The sequence below is a fragment of the Microtus oregoni genome, unplaced genomic scaffold (assembly GCF_018167655.1).
Source record: "Microtus oregoni isolate MIOR12 unplaced genomic scaffold, Mior012 000140F_ref0000409, whole genome shotgun sequence".
Classification (NCBI taxonomy): domain Eukaryota; kingdom Metazoa; phylum Chordata; class Mammalia; order Rodentia; family Cricetidae; genus Microtus; species Microtus oregoni.
The window spans coordinates 764,875-785,435 of record NW_024544790.1 but is presented as its reverse complement, the minus strand read 5'-3'; the positions used below and the strand labels follow the sequence as shown (position 1 = coordinate 785,435).

General features: G+C 38.3%; 1 protein-coding gene across 10 annotated transcripts in view; it reads right to left on the bottom strand.

Annotated features, from left to right (window-relative positions):
• Nucleotides 1-20,561, bottom strand: part of LOC121444770 (ralBP1-associated Eps domain-containing protein 2) — a 282,845-nt gene that overhangs the window by 114,171 nt on the left and 148,113 nt on the right. For 6 of the 10 annotated variants that reach the window (XM_041646677.1, XM_041646682.1, XM_041646680.1 and 3 more), the window contains 5 exons: nucleotides 17,356-17,419; nucleotides 14,439-14,581; nucleotides 11,824-11,918; nucleotides 2,075-2,147; nucleotides 427-480 (listed from right to left, as the gene is read on the bottom strand). In XM_041646677.1, coding sequence (XP_041502611.1) covers nucleotides 427-480; nucleotides 2,075-2,147; nucleotides 11,824-11,918; nucleotides 14,439-14,581; nucleotides 17,356-17,419 — 429 coding nt within the window. The remainder of the gene's footprint in view (nucleotides 1-426; nucleotides 481-2,074; nucleotides 2,148-11,823; nucleotides 11,919-14,438; nucleotides 14,582-17,355; nucleotides 17,420-20,561) is intronic. The other 4 variants (XM_041646679.1, XM_041646684.1, XM_041646685.1 and 1 more) reach the window with 2 other exon arrangements.

Sequence of the window (20,561 nt, the reverse complement as noted above, 5' to 3'; positions counted from 1 at the left end):
ACTAGCACGACTTCTCCCTTTTTCCCCTGGAATCTACTCCATGTTTAAGCACTACCTTCCTGGTAGGGAAGGATTATAAAGATATTTAAGATTGACAGTTTGGCAATGGAAAATACCAACTCTGGACCTCAGGTTAATCCACCTTACGAGTTCTTTAATTTACAAAGAAAACACAGGATCACTGAAATTCTAAGGTGTCCTGATTGTATACTCCTAAATTCAAACTGACTGAAATCGAAAGTCACCCTCTTCTGAAGAGAGGGAAAGGGCAGAACACATAATGCTTGTAAGAAGACACAAGCCAAAGATCTAGAGACAGACAGACACACCATCACAGACACAACAATCTTCAAGTCATCAAACAGCTGAGGCTTCTTAATTTAGAAATTATTAGAGAGAGAATACATTAAAATGGTTTTCTCCTACCTGTATCCTCAGACACGTCCTTCGGTAAGGGTTCGTTAACAGTACTTTTCAAAGCTAGTAGTATTTTGTTTCATGTTTAAGCAAGAAGAAAGAGAAAGGAGAAGAAAAAGAAAACAAAAGCCTTGTGAAATTTTATTTCTGAGATAGATGACATTAAAACAAATAATCCCTATCCATGAGTTACAAAATCTTACAACCCTCTAGAAATTGCTGTAGCATTTCTAGAACACAAGAAACCTCACAGAGCGTGGGAACAGGCTCTCCACCTACAGAAGGAAGGTCTATTTTCAAGTTTCTAGAGAGACAGCCACGAGTGGTTAGGAAGGATATTATCAAAAAGCATCCCAAATTTCTCCCACTTTCCTTCCTAACAGCCAAATCAACAACAGGAGACTGTTTGGGATTTAAACTCAAGTTTCAATATTTTTAGAGCTTTGCAGTCAAGGCAAAGACTCACAAGTTAGGAGAGTGATCAACTGCAGATAACGTCTAGTTCCACTTGAGTCTTCTAAACGAATATTTAAATCGAAAGTATGAAACCATTGGTGCTTAATGGAAGCTTCTTTTTCATGTTTAACGTCTCTGTGAGGCTGAATTAATGGCAGGGCTCAACAATAAAACCTGAAATGGCTTCCCTTCAGACAGGCTTCTCCCACTTGTGAGTGGTAAATTGATGTAACAGATGGAATACTGGCTTAAGACAGAAAATCTTGGTTCCTGTCCCAGTTCTTTTTCTTCTTGTACAAGTAGATGATTCATACTGCCTGCCTGAGCTCAGCTGCTTATTTCTAAATGTTAAGTGATTTCAAAAGCACTAGATTTGTGAGGTCTGTGTATAACAAGGTATATGAGGAAGGAACTGGAAAATTCTAAAAGGATCACACAAACTACAGGGTTTAGAGGAGAGGGTCCTGCCTGCACTTCTGGATATGGCAGTCCAACTAATCCCCATGCCTGAGGGTATCTCTAGCACTAGACACTCACTATGCTGCATGCCTTCTCAGTACCCAGTAAAACAAGGAAATTGAAACCAGGCTCCATATCATACCTCTATAAGCACTAGACCAATGAGAAATACATAAAGCTTTAGGATTGATACATTATCTGAAAGAACTTCTTCATGGATTAGACCTGTATACAAATGTATACTAATGGTGGTTTATTTTGTCAAATCCTTTATGCCAATACTAGATATTAATCCTCCAATTATTTCTGTTTCCTAACTATGGGAACAGAATCCAATGTCTGGTGTCAAAGTACCATAAGATTAACAATGACCAATGAGCTGGCAGTGGTGGCACAAGCCTTTAATCCCAGCACTCAGGAGGCAGAGGCAGGTGGATCTCTATGAGTTCAAGACCAGCCTGGTCTACAGAGCTAGTTCCAGGACAGGCTCCAAAGCTACAGAGAAACCCTGTCTCGAAAAAACAACAACAAAAAAAATGAATGAATTAAGGTGATTCAGAAACTGAAAGTCATACTGCAACATTGTGAACCACAGGCTTCTGACAATTTAAACTACACAATCTACCCAAATGAGTATACATTCTGAGGGCTGTCCTCATATGATTGGAAGCTGTTCCAGGAGAAATAGATGATGAAACACAGGAAGGCATCCTTATAAGAATAAAACTAGTTCTTTTCGTACCTTGTTTGTCATCACCAGTAGTCGCATCTTGGGTAGGAACAGGAAAGTCAGCCATGTCTTTAACAGATGTCTTCTTGGAAAAGAAAATTAATTATATGTGTTGAAATAAAAATTAAGCAATAAGTAGATATGTTTTAAAGGTTATAGTTCATGTCAAAATTAATGTCTTTAGTAAGTCCTGACATTTAATACTATTTTATTAATTTGGTTTTCTGATGAGGCATAAGTAAATTTACACTAAAATATTTATATACGTAGAGGAAAGAAATAGATTTGAGAAACAGAGATTCAAATTAAAGCATATTAATGAATCTTACATTAAATTTGAATTTTGAGTGGGATTCAACCAGAGAATATTTTTACTTTTGTGCAGTCATCCAGGTACCAACCTGGCATTTATAAACTTTTTCACAAACAGGAAGAGGCTATGATAATGACCCTATAGTGGGAGTATTTGCCAGGAGCTACTTTGTATTAGATGTTCAGCCTCCTTGTGATAGAGAAAAAAATACTAATGAACAAATCAAAAATTTCCACAAATCAGGGCACAGTGGCATATACCTTTAATCACTTGGGAGGCAGAGGAAGGCATATCTCTGAGTTTGTAAACAGTTTGGTCTACAGAGTAAGTTCCAGGACAGTCAAGGCTACATAGAGAGACTGTGTCTCAAAAAAAATACACCTAGCTCATCAAAGAGAAAAGTCTTCAGTATACTAATAAGCTGAATATCCAAACTGATCACATATGAATTGTTTTAAAATAGTTGAAAGTTTAATAATAGATTTATTTTCAATAAGGTCCCCCAATACATACCCTAACTACAGTATTAGAAATGTATTATGCTTAAAAACTACCCGGGGAAAAGATATTAAATCTCCACTGAAACCAAGTCACTGTGTGAGGTGATGGGGGAACTATTGGCTTTGACCGTGGTAACTGTTTAACCATGTGTGTATGTCTCTATACATGTATCAAAACATCATAAACATGCAATTATATTGGTCTATCTCAAATCTGGAAAATATGTGCTCTAAGACCTTTGCTGTGACTAGAGGATAATATATATTCATACTTGTGTTATATTTATGTTTAAGGTCTGTAAAGGTATCTAAGAATGGAAGAATGGCGAGGTAGCTGGAGAAAAAAGCTACAGGATGACTTGTTGCCAAATGTACTTTAGTATTACATACATTTTGAACATATCTGAAACTTAGAGATTAATTTAAAAATGCAAAAGAAGGTGACTAATTTCATAGAGGTATTTGGTGTCCAATGATTAACTCTAGTTTGTGTCTCAGAACTCAAACAACCACAGGGATAATCCATGCTTCTAGTTTTTAACTGTTCGAAAATAAAAGTTTACAGTATTTTGTTGGTAACCTGATCAAAGGTCTAACATTCCACATCTAGGTTATTCTTTAAGTGTTAATATTGCTTTTATGGCTGGGTGGTGGTGGCACATGTCTTTAATCCCACACTCGGGAGGCAGAGGCAGGTGGATCTCTGAATTTGAGGCCAGCCTGGTCTACAGAGAGATCCAGGACAGGCTCCAAAGCTACAGAGAAACCCTGTCTTGAAAAAAAATTAAAATCACTTTTATACTATATATATAGTAACTCACTTTAAAGTAAAAAAGCTTCTATGTACAACTGCAGAGAAATTACTATACATACATCTACCATATCCACTGAGTTATGTGATAAACTGGAAAATATTTTCTGTGTAGAAGATAGCAAAAATTATAACATTTCCAAGGCTATCCCAATAAGTTCACTGAAACCAAATGGTAACTGAATTATACATTCATGGATATTGTTTAAATTCTAGGATGCAGAGGAAAGTTGAGCTGCATTTCTTGAAATGGCCATGTTTAACTTTGTGTACATGAAGTTCCAAATAATCTTTCCCTTCGTTTTTAATTTAATGGAGTATTATTTAGCAGTAAAAAAAAAAACAACATCTTGAAAATTGCAGGCAAATGGATAAAACTAGAAAAAAAACATCATGAGTAAGGTAAGCCAGACCTAGAAAGACAAACGCTGTATATTAAACAGACAGCAGGGGTTGGGGATTTAGCTCAGTGGTAGAGCGCTTGCCTAGCAAGCGCAAGGCCCTGGGTTCGGTCCTCAGAAAAAAAATAAATAAATAAACAGACAGCAAAGGATAACAAGGCTACAATCTACAACCCCAGAAAAATTAGGTCAAAAGGAGGACACACATGAAGGGCCCCAGGAAGGGGAAATAGTTAAGATCTCCTGGGAAGATGAGGGATCAAGATGACCCAGTTGGGGGAGGGATAGAGAGGGAAAGCAATGAAAGAGATAGCTTGATAGAGAGAGTCATTATGGGGCTAGGGAGAAGCCTGCTACTAGGGAAATTCCCAGGAATCCACAAGGATGACTCCAGCTAAGACTCCTAAACAATAGTGGAGAGGGTGCCCCAACTGGTCTTCCCCTGTAATCGGATTAGTGACTACCTTAACTGTCATCATAGAACCTATATCCAGTAACTGATGGAAACAGATGCAGTGGTCTACAGCCAAGCACTGTGATGAGCTCCTGAAGTTCAGATGAAGAGAGGGAAGAGAGATCATATGAGCAAGAGGGGTCAAGATCATGATGGGGAAACCACAGAAACAGCTACTTAGTTGACTCCCCAAGGAAGGCCTTACCCCCTCTGAGGAGTGGATAGGGGTGAGAAGGGGGCAGGAGAGGGGGAGGGAAAGGGAACTTGGGTTGGTATGTAAAACGAAAAAGGTTAAATAAAAATAAAAAAGAGAATTTCATATATGTGTTATGTTTATATCATTTCTACCACATGATTTCCTCCTCCAATTCCTATGTCCTCCCTATTCCCTTTCAAATTTGTGACCTTGCCTTCTTTCATAATTATTTTATGATCATAAGGATATATGGATATATGACACAGCCTGCTAAATCCATCTAGTGGTGCTTGTATGTACAGATGTTTCGGGCTGAGTACTCGGTACTGGATAACCTATCAGGGATCTGGTCCTTCTCTCAGCAGTCATTCATTTCCTGTAGTTCTTCATCTAGACGTAAGCCAATGACAACATCAGCTGACATTCCAATGTGGAAGGAGGAAATCTCACAAGGCCCTCTCACTTTCTGATTTATGTGGTATCATTTTTCTGTAGGATAAAACACAGTCCACATCTACATTTTAACTGCTCCTTCTGAAAGGGCAGCTAACACATCCTTAAGCCTGTTTGACATGGCATGCATTCCTATCCTAATAGGTGATTCTCCACATTCCAATGAAACCCCCAGAAATAATTTCCTATTTACCATCTATTGTCTCCAGTAAATTATTGAAGAAGTTATTTTTTACAGTGCTAGGGATTGAACCTAGAGTCTCATAGCATTCTAGGCAAGTGGCTATACCACCAAACTCTATCCCCAACCTGCTCTGCTGTTGTCTTTTGAGATAAAGTCTCATTAAGTTTCCCAGGCAAGCCTTAAAAATCACTTCATAGCCCAGAATGGTCTTGAGCTTATGATTCTCCAGTCTTAACATAGCAAACAGTTGGCAATACAAACATGACCAGACAAAAGTGCATTTCTTTTATTGTCTTCTCCTACCTGAACCACATTAGAGAAAAAAAAATGGCCTAGGGACAAAAAAAAATGCAGATAATAAAATCACTGAAAAATCTCGCTGAAGATATAGCTCAGTGGTAAAGTACTTGCTTAAAACATCAAAAACAAATAAAAAAGCAAATAAAAATGGACACAAGATTTAATAGCTATTTCCCCAAAGAAAATACACAAATGGCTAACAAACACATGAAGAAACATTCAACAACACTGATCATTTTCAAACTGAAACCATAATAAGATATAACTGCATACCACTAGAATGGTCAAAATGAAAATGGCAGGAACAAGGGAGTTGTGGGGATAATGCTCTTGTACATTGTAAAGATTTGCCACTCATATTGGTTTAATAAAATGCTGATTGGCCAGTAGCGAGGCAGGAAGTACAGGTGGGGCAATCAGACTAGGAAAATTCTGGGAAGAGAAAAGGCAGAGACACAGAGAAAGCAAGATGAGAATGTTTTGCTGAGAAAAGGTACCAAGCCACATGACTAAACATAGATAAGAAGTATGGGTTCATTTAAGATGTAAGAGCTAGTTAGAAATATGCTTGAACCATTGGCCAAACAGTGTTGTAATTAATATAGTTTCTTTGTGATTATTTGGGTCTGAGTGGACAGAAAATGAAAGCACAGTCTCTGTTTACATAATGAATAATAAGCCTGAGCTAATTAGGCCAAACAGTTTATAATTAATATAAGCCTCTATGTGCTTCTTTGGGACTGAACAGCTATGGGATGGGCAGGACAAAAACTTCCATCTACACAATGGTTAGTGGGAATATGAAGAAATTCAGACATTTATGGATGGGGAATTGAAATAATACAGTTGCTTTGGGAAGCAGTTTGGTGGTTCCTTAAAACACAGCTGTGGTACAACCCAACAATTCCACTAGTAAATATATTGAAAAGAGAATCGAACATATTGCCCACACAAAAACTTACACATGTAGGTTCATAATAGCCAAAATATACAAGGAGAGAGAACTAAACAAAATACGGGATATTCATACAATAAAAACTATTCCACACCAAAAATAAATGTGGTACCTTTAAAACACTATACTAAGTAAAAAATGCACTCACAAACCACACATACACTATTATCCTATTTATATTAAATGTTCAGAATAGACTAATTCAGAAACAGAAAGGTTAGTGGGAGCCAGGGAGATAGATCAGTGGGTAAAATCACTTGCTGCCAAGTCTGAAGACCCGAGTTCAATCCCCAGGCTCCACACTGTAAAGAGAAATAACTGGCTTTGCAAGCTGTCCTCTGACCTCCATGTTGATGTCATGGCATGTGCACCCATCCACCCACAATTAATTAATTAACTAATTAATTAATTGACATGTGATCGATCATCAGAGGTGAGTGGTGGGGAGTGTGGCAAATGGGTCCTAATGAAAACAGGGTTTTAATTCAGAGTGATAAAAATGTCTTGTGCCTATACTTCAGGGATGCAGCTTTCATGAGTCATCTGAAATGCTGATACAGCTGCCTTTGAACCATCCACACTCTGTAAGTAACTCCTCACCTATATTCCTATAAGAAACCCTACAAACTCACTGCTTCCCTAAAAGAGACTACAATGAGACTATGTTGGTAGTTGGACAACTCCATCAGTACACTAAAAACAACTGAACTGTGCAGTTTAAATTGGCATGGCATGGTATTTCTCAATAAATGTATTTTTAAAAAGAAAAATACAGTAATCTAACAAACTAACATGGACTATTATAATCCATATTTTTAAATTTTTATTTATTTTATGTGTACTGGCAGTTTGCCTGTATATATGTCTGTGTGAAGATGTTAGATCCTGGAATTATAGACAGCTGTGAGCTGCCATGTGGGAGCTGGCAATCCAACCCAGGTTCACTGGAAGAGCAGTCAGTGCTCTTAATCACTGAGCCATCTCTCTAGCTCCATAATCCATAGTTATTGATAAGAGTAAAAACAAGATTACAGCTCTGCTATCCTTGGGAAAGTACATTATTCAGAAAATGTCTTGTGACCTGACACTTGAATCAGCTACAGGTTTGTTTATAACACAAACACCTATATTGGAGTTGCTGTCCACAGGACTGGTACCAAACTCTGTTCACATTCCATGTGTTTGTGAAAGATGAAGAGACTTCTAGACAGAACAATGAGTAATGATTTAGAAGAACATCAAATATTTAATCACTATCCATTAAAATCTTATATAAACTTTTTTATTGATTTTATTGCTGCATACTAATTCTACAAAGCACGGACGGGTTTCATTGCTTCCATACATATGCATAGTGTGCTTTGATCTTATTAACCCTTTCAATACCCCTTATCCTCGCTCCTCTTCTACTACTTTCCCACTCCACATTCCTAATAGTCTTCCTATTACCTGCATGGCCCCTTTTATTCCCTCCCTAAATACTACATTTTACAGAAAACATGCAATATTTGTCTTTTGAAGGCTGATTACATTTAACATTATGATCTCTAGCTATATTCATTTTCCTGCAGATGGCACAATTTCATTCATTCATTCTCCTGTTGGGGGTTGGAGTATCTCATTATGCCACCTATGCTCTGGGACTCCCTAGACCTAGCTGGTGAGGAACTCACAAAGATCATTCTGCCTCTGCCTAAGTGCTGAGATTAAAGGCGTGTGCCACTATACTCAGATTTTGTTCATCTTTATACTGAATTACAAACACTTCATTGTATTTATGTCACCTTTGCTTTATCCATTCATGGGCATCTACACTAATTCCATAGCTCAGCTACTGTGGATAGTGCTATGATAACATGTTCTCAGGAATCTGTATAGGAAGCTGCCATTGATTCTTCTGGGTATTTATCCAGAAGTGCTGTAAATGGATCACATGGCAGTTCTATTTTTCAGGTTTTGAGAAACCAGTGTACTGATTTCCATAATAGCTGGAGTAATTTACATTCCCAACAACCTTATTTGGGGTTCCTTTTTCCCTACCTCCTCACCAACATGTGTTATTTGTTTTCTTGATGACAGCCATTCTCACTATGGCGAGATAGAATATCAATGCAATGTTTTTTGGCTTGCTTTGTGACAGGGTCTTTTGCAGCCCAGCCTGGCCTCAGATTCACTATGTAAGTGAGGCACGCCTCAAACTCCTGGTCATACTGCCTCTACCTCTCTGATGAAGGTCATTGTAAAGAAACTGCTTGGCCCTGATAGGTTAGAACATAGGTGGGTGGAGTAAACAGAACAGAATGCTGGGAGGAAGAGGAAGTGAGCTCAGACGCCATGCTCCCCTCTCCCGGGCAGACGCAATGAAGCAAGCCGCCAGGTCAGACATGCTGAATCTTTCCCGGTAAGACTGGTGCTACGCAGATTACTAAAAATGGGTTAGGCAAAATATGAGAATTAGCCCGTAAGAGGCTAGAGCTAGTGGGTCAAGCAGTGTTTAAATGAATACAGTTTGTGTGTTGTTATTTTGGGGTATAAGCTAGCCAGGCGGCCAGGAGCCGGGCTGTGGGAAGAGGCCCGCAGCTCATACTACACCTCTCAGGTGCTAGTACTGAATGTATGTGCTATCACATTCAGATTATGCATGATGAGGAGCAAACCCAGGACCCTGTGCATGCCAGGCAAGCATTCTACCAACTCAAGTGCATCCCAGAATTCAATATTGTTTTGATTTATATTCCCTTAATGGATACAGAGGTTGACCATGTTTTATGTATTGGCCAACTATACTATATATTCAATTTAGTCCCCATGAAAACCCCAATGATATTCTTCAAAAAAGCAGAAGAAAATCCTAAAATTCATATGGAAACATGTAAGACCCCCAATTAGTCAAAAGCAATCCTAAGCAGAAAGATTTATACCAGAGGCATGACAAAACCTTAGATCCATAGTATAAAACGGCATGGTACTGACACAAAAGTAGACATGTAGAGCAATGGGCTAAATAGAGCATCCACACATAAATCCGGACAGTTAAACTACATAGTCTTTGGCAAAGGTATCAAAAACATATATTGAATAAAAGTTAGCATCTTCTATAAATGGTACTGGAAAAACTGGGTGCCTACATGAAGAAGAATGAAACCAGATCCCCGTCAAAATCAATTCAAAGTGGATCAAAGACCTTAATATAAGATTTGAAACTGCTAGAGAAAAACATATAATAACACAGAAAATAATCCCAAGAACTGAAAGATGGGGACTGGAATATAGCTCAGTGATAAAGTGCTTGCCTATCCAGCATCACAAAAAAGAAGAGACAAGTAGAATTGTGTGAAATTAAAGAAACTTCTGTACAAAGGAGAATTAGCAAAGTGAAGAGACAAAATATATATCAGACAAGGACCTAATATCTTCTACTAATTTTTTTTGAAAATTAAACATCAAAAAATGATTTAATCAAAAAGTGAACTAATGAACTGAACAGACCTCAAAAGAAGAAACACAAAGTCGGGTGTTGAGGAGATGGAGGCAGGAAGATCAACAGTTCAATGTTATCCTTAGTTACATCATAGCAAGTTTAAGGCCAATGCATGAAACATTAGACTTTGTGTCAAAAAAAATAGTACAAGTGGCCAATAAACATTTGAGAAAAAATGCAAATTAAATTGCTTTGGCATTCTAGATCACCTCAATCCGAATGACTATCTTCAAGAAAAACAAATGAAAAATTGTTGGCAAGAAAGAATATGAGGAAGAAGAAACTCTTATATACCGCTGATGGAAATGTAAACCAATGTAGCCACTATGGAAAGCAGTGTGGGGGTTTCCCTACCCCATGACGCAGCTGTACCATGCCGGAGCACATACCCAAACTACCGTATACCCTACTACAGAGATATTTGCCCATCCATGTTTAGTGATATTCACAATAGCAAGGGCATGGAATCAGCCTATATACCCATCAGTACATGGATGAATAATGAAAATGCAGTACATACACACAATGAAGTTCTAAGTCATAAGAAAGTGAAACCATGGCAAGTTCAGGAAAACGGATGTAACTGCAGATCATTATATTAAGTGAAAAGGCATTTATGTATAAAAATATGATGAATCCCATTATTGTGCATGGTGTAACCATTGGTAATATATTAATGAGCCTATAGATAACTCCTTACCCATGTTTGTGTAAGCAATCCTAATCAAGCTTATTGGATCACCAAGAAATGACATGAAAGTAGAAAGGGGACCAGTTGGGAAGAGATCCGCAAGAGAGGGTAATGGAGGTGAATATGATCCAAATACATCATAGAATATGTGAAATTAGCATGATAAAAGCTACTATGTATAATTACTATATGGTAGTGTTTAATTATGAAGAAATAAAAATTTTAAAGTGAAAAATTGCCATCATAGTACTCATAGTGATAATGATTGTGGTGATAACAATGACAATAATCATACCAATTCATATTCATTAAAGCCCAGCTAAAGATCACTGAACACAGAGATAGCATTCTATTAACAATATAATATCATGGGAATTTGCCAAATTTCTTTGGGAGAATCATCTAAATCCATCCTCATTTAGTTTAGATGTTTAAACCCCTAAGGTATCTTTAAATGTGATTTAGGGCCCCTTACATAGTTCTCAAACCTCTTTTCAAAATTAAAACCCCAACTTAAATTATTCTCTATGGAGCTAGAGAACTGGCTCAGAGGTTAAGAGCACTGTCTGTTCTTCCAGAAGACCTGGGTTCAGTTTCCAGCACCACATAGCAACTTGCAGCAATCTGTAACTCCAGTCCACGGCACTAGACATGCATGCAGGTAAAACACCTATACACACAAAAATAAATAAATAAATAAATTTTAAATTATTTCCTAAGGACTTAAAGCCTAGTTAAACAACTTGCCTATCATTATCTGCCTTTGTTAGGCTATACATCATTTCACATCCAGAAAGTCAAGAGATATTGACATTATTCCATACACTCTACTTTTATGAAGAAAAATAATTATACACATTACTCATTGTGTGTATTTGAAAGGCCAATCCTCAAACCACGAAAAGGAAATGCTATAAAAGCTCTTTTTCCAGTATTTGCGAGGACATAAACTATGATTTACTTCTACACATATCCTGATTTACATAGGAAGGGGTTTTTTTGGTTTTGTTTCTGTTTTTTACCTCCATCCGATTCAAGTCACAGGGTTGTTGGTTTGCTGGCATTGACTCAGAGTAAGAATCAAATATTGCACACTCCCACTTGGATTTCGGGAAAGCTAGTAAGGAAGAAAAAGAATATGTAAGAATATTTACTGCAGCCATAGTGGGATTTCTTAGCTGTTAAATATAACAATGAAGTCAGCTCACTCATCTGCACTACCTACATCCCTCGCTACGGTGAGACAGCACTTGAAGGTCCTTACAAGCACAATCTAGTTTTGCCATTTTCATCCTGCCGAAACTGAGGAAGGTAAATGACTTACTTAATGGCATACAGCTGGCTAGTGACTGGCAGAGGCCAGAACACTTGGCAGTCCAGCTGAAAAGCTCTTGCTCTTGGCAATGAATATTACAACATGGTAGCAATTTACCACGTTGGCTATCATGATATGTTAAGTTTTAATCATACTAAAACAAATTTTAAATGCAGGAATCAAAATGATGGTTTGAATACTATGAACATTAACTAAAAATACTTCCTTCTAAATATTGCTAGAAATAAGTAAGACACTAAAATAATATATACCAAACATAACTTCATGTAATATTTATCTCTTTGGTTAGTAGGAAAAACAAAAATGAGAGCATGCATTCTTACTGACTGATAATAATAAAATAACATTACAGGTGTTTTCTACTGTACAACAGCAAAAGTAGCTGTTAGTCGGGAAGCTAAGTAACTTGGCAAGAGGAAGAAAGCATGCTATTTGATAAGCTAATTACCTAACATCCAGGTTAGTTCTTAGGAGCAGATTCTGCTTTACTACTCTGTCATGAAGTAATTAAGAATGAAACATCACAATGACTTTTAAAAGTTGCTAATATTACAAAGAGGTAAAGCAGACTGGGGTAGATAATAAATGGAAGCTATAAATCAAATCTGTCAAGACACACTGTTAGCAAGTCAATTTTTAATGAAATGCTTTTTAAAACTGAACAGAATGTGAAAAACTTGATTGGTGTCTTTTGGAGGCAGTTTCAAGACAGGGTTTGCCTGTGTAGCATCTCTGGCTCTCCTGTAGACCAGGTTGGCTCTGTAGACCAGGCTAGCCTCAAACTCACAGAGATCCACCTGCCTCTGCCTCTGAGTACTGGGATTAAAGGCATGCACCACCACCGCATGGCTCAGTTCTATACTTTTAATGTAATTTTGATTATTACAGTCTAATTTTGTAGCTCTGGCTAACCTTGAATGCACTATTTAGAACAGACTGGCCTTGAACTCACAGAGATATGCCTACTTCTGTCTCCTGAGTGCTGGGATTAAAGCCATGCGCCACTACCTGGCAACTGGTGTCATATATTAGTCCTTACTCATCTTTCTACCATTCTGTACACTGAAGCGCTGGCTGGAGTACCACTACCATGTGGGAGCAAATAGGGAGCGAATAGAAGGCAGTCCTGTGTAGGAAGCTAACACTTTCAAACACAACAAAAGACAATTAGCAGCTAACCCCACCCTATCTTCTATCCCTCCGTGTCCACTGTCACCTCCCCAGTCTGAGTCCTCCTCTGCTCTTGACTTGTTCTAGTCTGTGGTAGGTAACCCATAGAATCATTGCAGACAAGAAATCTAATTTTATCACTTACCTGCCTAACACAGGTCCGTGCTATTGCTCATGGTATGTTTCCTGCTTTTCTCCTCAGCCTCATCCTGGCCTCTTCTTTATTCTATACACTCCAACCACTGAGGCTTGAAGTTTCTATTCCTTCTTAAGTGTTCCAAACCCCTTCTCAGTACCTCTCAGCATACCTGCTGCTCCTCTCTTCCCATACCACAGAGAAAATACAGTTCCTCTCACACAGTAAAGACTCAAAATATTTTAACAAAAGTTTTCTTCAGGAATCCACCCAGTTACCCAGACAGGAAAGTGTCAAAAGGGGCTCATAGACAGTATACCAAAAAATGCAATATAACCTTACAATTTTGTTCTCTAATTGGGCAAAGGAAATAGTTCTATGATTATAAGTAAAATGGCATGTGATAAAATCCCTATCACCTTACTAAAAAGACAACCTTGTACTTTTAAATTACCTTACCCAAGACCACTTTGAGATACTAGGCTATGTTACAAGATGAGACGCTTGTAGTCAGCAGTATAAGATCTATTTTTCTATCAACAGTGGGATTTAGTATTTACTGTCCATGACTGTCATAAAAAAAGAGAAGTGATACTGGTTCTAAACCACTCAGAGGGCACCAGAAACAGAAGAACAGATGGCTCATACTTCCCTAGACTGTCCCTATAACTCATATTCTAACATGTGAAAGTCTGACTCAAGTTAAAGAAAGTATTTTCAGAAGGCAAGGACTCCCTGATGTCCAGGTATCATCTTAAGAAATAAGAGTTTGTGCCGGGCGGTGGTGGCGCACGCCTTTAATCCCAGCACTCGGGAGGCAGAGGCAGGCGGATCTCTGTGAGTTCGAGGCCAGCCTGGTCTACAAGAGCTAGTTCCAGGACAGGAACCAAAAGCTACGGAGAAACCCTGTCTCGAAAAATCAAAAAAAAAAAAGAGTTTGTTATTAGGCCTCTAAGAAAAATAGCTAAGGTTTATGGTGTATAATGAGACCTTACCTGCTTGCAAGTACTCTGGCTGCAAAGTCGGAGGCAGGCCCTCTGGCAGTGGGTAGCCGTTCTTTCGTGCTACAATGAGATGAAATGCAGCACAAAACTCAGGCAAGGTCAGGGCTCCATCACAGTCAGCATCACTGAGTTCCCTAGAGATAAGAGATGTCATGAGTACCTGTCATGCAGCATCAGCCTCAAACAGACACACACAGATCCCAGATTCCTGCCCATGGCCTGTGGTGTCCTCAAAGTTCCCTAGGCAACCCAATGTGAAATCCCAAGGGGCACTCAGAGGAAGAAAACAAACTGCTCTTTGGCAGTATCATCAGTGGCACTTTGTAAATAAAAATGGAAATTCTTCAAGCTCTTCGATAGGTCAACACTGAGACAAGGCATAGGAGAGAACTCTAGAGAGAAAAGAAAAAGAAAAAAGTGATGTCTGGGGTTCTGCAGTTACCTGACAGTCGCCCGATAAGTGCAGGCTTTGCAGCGTGAAGAGTGCTGGACTTAATGTGGAAAAGAGCCAAGGAAGTAGACACTCAGCCACTACGGCTTTCATTCAGAGCCTGGACATGGGCACTCCGGGTTTATTTTTTTAGGTTTTAAGGAAAAACCTTAATGTTTTCAAATAGTGTGCATTTTGGTAGCAAGTTAGTCTCTGTATGAGAACTTCTCAGAGAGCTGGTCATGATGGTTCATACCTGTACGTCCAGCACTTGGGAGGCAATGGCAGGAGGATCAACAGTTCAAGACTAGCCTTAACTACATAGTAATTTCAAAGTCAGTCTGAAGTACATGGGACCCTGTCTGAAAACACAGAGACAAGAGACAGGATGAGGCAAGGGAAGAAGAAAGAGGGAAGAGATGGAAAGGGAGAAAGAACAGAGAAAGCTAGAGACAACGAGAGCAAGGGGGACAGAGAAAACAAGAGAACAAGAGAGAGGATGTGTGTATAGAAATACAAACAGGTTCAAGAAACACTGGTTGCTTGTGTTTTGATATGAAAGTACCAACTAGAAAAGGCTGAAACTGGCAAAGACAACCATGAGGAAAGGGATTCTTGGAAAAGGCTTGTCATCACTTCAGTCACTGTCTCTCGCTAAAAGACACAAAAGAAACCTACTTGACAAAAGAACTAAGATCTGTTAAGCACCATTATCTCTGTGGTGTACAGACACAAGCATACTTGTATTAGGACAAGTATAGAGAGAGACTCGTGTGAGATTGTACTAAAAAGATGTTGCTATTGGAAAAGTAAAAAAAAAAATCTCTAAGGGAAGGTCTGTAACTTTGCTTCGGATCATTCGCATCCTCCTGTTCCCCCTGAGACTCTTGCTCTAATTCAGAATGCATCAGCCCTGAGAGAGCTGCTCCCCAGGGTGAGGCATCTGGGAACTGCTTCGGATGCTGGATAGAGAGTATGCCATTTAGCCTTCATGCATTTATCTCAACAAAGAGACAGGAAGCCTCACCGGGCAAGGCTGGGAGTTCTGCCAAAACAGACTATATTCTTTTTTAAAATGGTCATTTTTCCCTACCCTTAAAATCTTAACATAAGTCCTGTTGCAAAAAAAAAAAAAACTATACTATAAAAAGCCAGACTATATGTATATGGCTGAAGAACCTAAATCCAGCTCAAAATCCCAGCTACACTGGCATGCACGATATGACTGGAATAATTTTTCAACAATATTGCACAATATGTGGTGTGCGATCCTAAATTCTATCACGATTTTGTAATGCCTCATGAAAAAGCTTTACATAAATATTCCAATGTTTTAATATATATTTATAATCCACAAAGGCAGGAGTTTATGGGGCTGAGCACTTTCATAGATGCAAAGAGAACCATCTGGAGCATTGCAGCACCGCCCTCCTGGAGCTACAACTGTGGCAGGCCTCAGTAGCAAGGCAGAGCCGACACTGCAGCTGCAAATGCTGAATTGGGGCCCAGCTGTGAAACACCTGCCAAATTTACAAAGTTCACAGGCATCTAGAATAGACAAATTTCACTTCATTCCAAAATGTTCTTGGACCTTCTGTTCACTCTGCCTTATAAAATATTATGAAGAATGGCTTTTCAAAGTCCTCTGGATTCTTGCCTCACACTAAGTAAAAAAAAAAATATATATATATATAGATATATATAGATATATATAGATATATAGATATATCTTATATATATATGAGATACTATGTCATATATTTTATATATATATATAAAATATATGACATAGTATCTCACATGTGCACAGCTGCCTAGGCTGAAGTCAGGATGACAAAGAGTAATAAGTAGGCAATTACTTTTGCATATATGTATGTCCGTGTATGTATGCCATATGAATACAGTGCCCTAAGAGACCAGAAGAGTATTGAATCCCCTGGAGCTGGAATTACAAGTAGTCAGGAGTGATATATGGGTGCTGGGAACCAAAAATCTGCTCTTCTAGAAGAAAAGTCATCTCTCCAGCCTGAGGAAATTACTTCTAAACTAAGTAGCTAACCCTTAGTTTATAGTGTACACCTGATACTGTTCATTGTCTTTTTCATATAATTATTTAATCTTCATCGCAACAAAACCCTGAGTTGTGTTCACTCTCAATCTGTTTTTAAAAATCATTCAAAAATAAACTTTTCAGGGCTGGGAGTGTGGTTCATCAGTGGAGCACTTGCCTGGTATGTGTGATGTCCTGGATTCAAACCTTAACACCAACAAAAAATTCAAAAACCAAACTTACTTGAGAGCATGGCACTTGCTACAAGTCTGAGGCCAGTCTGGGCTACACAGTGAGTTACAGGTCAGCCTGGGCTACAGAGTGAAACTCTGTCTCAAAGCAAATAAAAATCACATCTTAAAACGTTAAGACTTTCAAAAGCACTAAAAGATGAGCATATGATACCACTTGGCAGTAATCATACTCACCAGATATAAGAGAGTTCTGGGATGGAGAGCTTGGATTTGGTGAAGAAGTTCTTGGCCACAGACCCTGTCAAAAGCCATTGTTTAAATAAGCCATTAGTTCTTTGTCTTGAACAGCTATGTGCAAGCCAATCACCACTTTTCCATTCAGCAATCTCTACCAAATAACCACAAATGCATTTACTCTACAAGCAACAACAAATCACAGGCCTTTCATAAGAGCAGCATGTGGCTTGCCTAGCACCTCTGAGGGCACTGTTGCAAAATGATAAAAAGACAAATAAGAGGAATGTAGCATATATAAAAAGAAGCAATGACAAAATGCTCATGACAAGTACAAACCATGTAAATTTTTCCTTTGTTTCTATCAAAACTGCACATTTTTACTAAAAATTCTTAAAAAAAAACCTTCAAAATTACTTAAGTAAAAATATGTTCAGTTTTATACTTAAAGAGTGGAAAGACAATGCAGAGCATGGCAAATGATAAGCAAAAAGAAAAGGGCATCACTAATTCCACCAGAAACAAGAGAAACAGCTTGAGAAATATTTTTTTATTTTTTAAAAAGAAAACAAGCTTTTTTTCATTTTACATATCAATCCTAGTTACCACTCCCTCCCCTCCTCTCCACTCCTCAGAGAGGAACATTGCTTTGGGGAAGGTCCAAGGCCCTCCCTACTATATCTAGACTGAGCAAGGTATACATCCAAAGAGAATGGGTTCCCAAAAAGCCAGTACAAGCAGCAGGGACAAATCCTGGTGTTACTACCAGTGGCCCCTCAGTCTGCTCCAGCCATGCAACTGTCACCCACATTCAGAGGGACTAGTCTGGTCCTATGATGGTTCCTTCCCAGTCCAGCTGGAGTTGCTGAGCTCCCATTAGCTCAGGTAAACTGTTTCAGTGGGTGAACCCATCATGGTCTTGACCTCTTTGCTTATATTTTGAGAAATATTTTTGATGAACTTTAACATCCCTTGATGGCACATTGAAGAATCCATCCAGGACTCTTTTCACTGTAAATTTCCCTCTGTCAGTTAAAATAGAGCTGTCATCCCACTGTCCCAGCCACACTGCTCTTTCATACTTCCAGCCCTCAGCACCTTCCCAATTCAAAGGCCTGATTTCTAACACAAGAGAGCATTAAAGCACTAAGTTGTTCTTAACTAAGTCAAAAGTCTCCCACAATAATTACATGTTTTCTAATTGGCTTTAAAGCAATAGGAATAGGTGGGAATGTAGTTGGTGGCAGAGTACTTGACTGTCATATGCAAAGCCCTGGAATCTATGCCCCCAGCACTAAAAAACAAACAAACAAACAAAAAACAGGCCAGGCACGGCCTGCACACATTTAACCCCAGCACTTGGTATACAGAGACAGGAAGGTCTCTGTGAGTTTGAGGCTAGCCTGGCCTATGGAGCAAGTTCCAAAACAGCAAGGGTTATACAGTGGGACACTGTCTCAAAAACAAAACAAAATAAAATAAATTTTAAAAATAATTATAATGGATCCTAAAGCAATACTTACTTTCTTCTGATAAATTATTAAGAATCAAAATCAAAGTATCAATAACTCAATGAGCCTTCTTCTCAAAAGCACCGTATCACAAATGCTATCACATGATCTTGGCTACCAATGCAACCAACCACCTTGGGCCACTTGACCGAATTTCATCCTCTTTACAAACTCTTCTACAGTGACCGAGATATAAAGACACTCTCTTCTCCTACCTGTCTGTTTGCTGCTGGAACATCTCTCTTCAAAGCACAGTAGACCCCACCCACTAGCTAGTGCAGGTTTTCACATAGGAGACTATTGGACCATAGAGTCTCGCAAAAGTTAAGTGGACGGCACTGGGAAGCTGACTGACAGCTATCAAGTTCAGCATTGTCCCAGATGCTACCAGCTAAGGAGAAAGCCTGAGTGTCAAGTGAGATGTGCTCATGTACTTGCACCCCAGCTCTACCATCGAGCCACCGGAAAAAGAGACTCTATTTATATTATAAATCTACAGAAAGAAAGTACATTAATAGCGTCCTAGGACCAGGAGGTGGAGAAGACAGGAATAGGGAATAACGGCTACTAAGTGGGTGGATTATAGAGGAGTGAGGGAAAGGTTCTAAATTTGAGTTATGAATCTAGTCTGAAACTGAACTAAAACCACTGACCTGCAAGGTTTAAATGGTAAGTTTTATGGAATATTAATTATATGTCAACTAAGATGTTTATTTTAAAAGATGTTAGTTAACTGTCATTAAGGGATGTCTTCATTATGATCAAATTAAACATTTTAAAGGAACTAACAAAACAATCAGAAAGATTTGAACAATGAAGACTTGATTTATTAAAGAATCAGTAATTTTTTCTCACATGTACCAGTGAGTTCTGGTTATGTTTTTTAAGAGACCCAAAGATATATCCCATAATATTTTTCAAAACAAATAATCTGGCATGGGCTGAGAGGGAATAAAGATAAAGATAAAATTGCTGACACTTGTCCATGGGGATTTGTTATAGTGGCATGTCAAGTTGTATCTACACATGAAATGTTTCAAAAATAAAAAGGCTGAAAGAAAATAAAAAATACTTCTAACAACTACTTATTCATATTTGGCTAAATATCTGCATATGTTGTGAAAAGACTTAGTTGAGCAAGAGCTAAGATTATCCCATTGTCAATATGTGTGATCTGGATTTCTGTTTGTCTTTTCTAAATAATAATAGTAAAATTCATTTGTTATTTCTATACTATCCTACCTTCCATAATGCCATCACCCCACAATTATCAAAATGATGGTTGTCTTTACATATACAAAAATATATCAATTATATACCTTATTTCATAGAAAATTAGTCTTAATCCATGCTTCACTGTTAGTTTAGAATGATCAAAACCACACTGCTATTCTTTAAAATTGAAGTGTAAGATGAAAGTTTTATACATTTTTCTTCCAGACTCTACTATTTCACTGTTTGTTTAGTCATTAGCCTCGTAAAATGTAGGCACATGGGAATTAAATCCATTCCTCTCAGCTTGAATTTACATGAGGGCACAACAGGAATGCAGATATCTAAAAATAATACAGAAGAACTGCCATCGAGAAAATGCTGGCCAGTTTTTCTCTCATATCCTAATTTCAAAAACCAGGGAAGAAAGACTTGAACCAAGGAAATGAGCATGAACCTACTCTTCTAGGGAGCATAAAACAT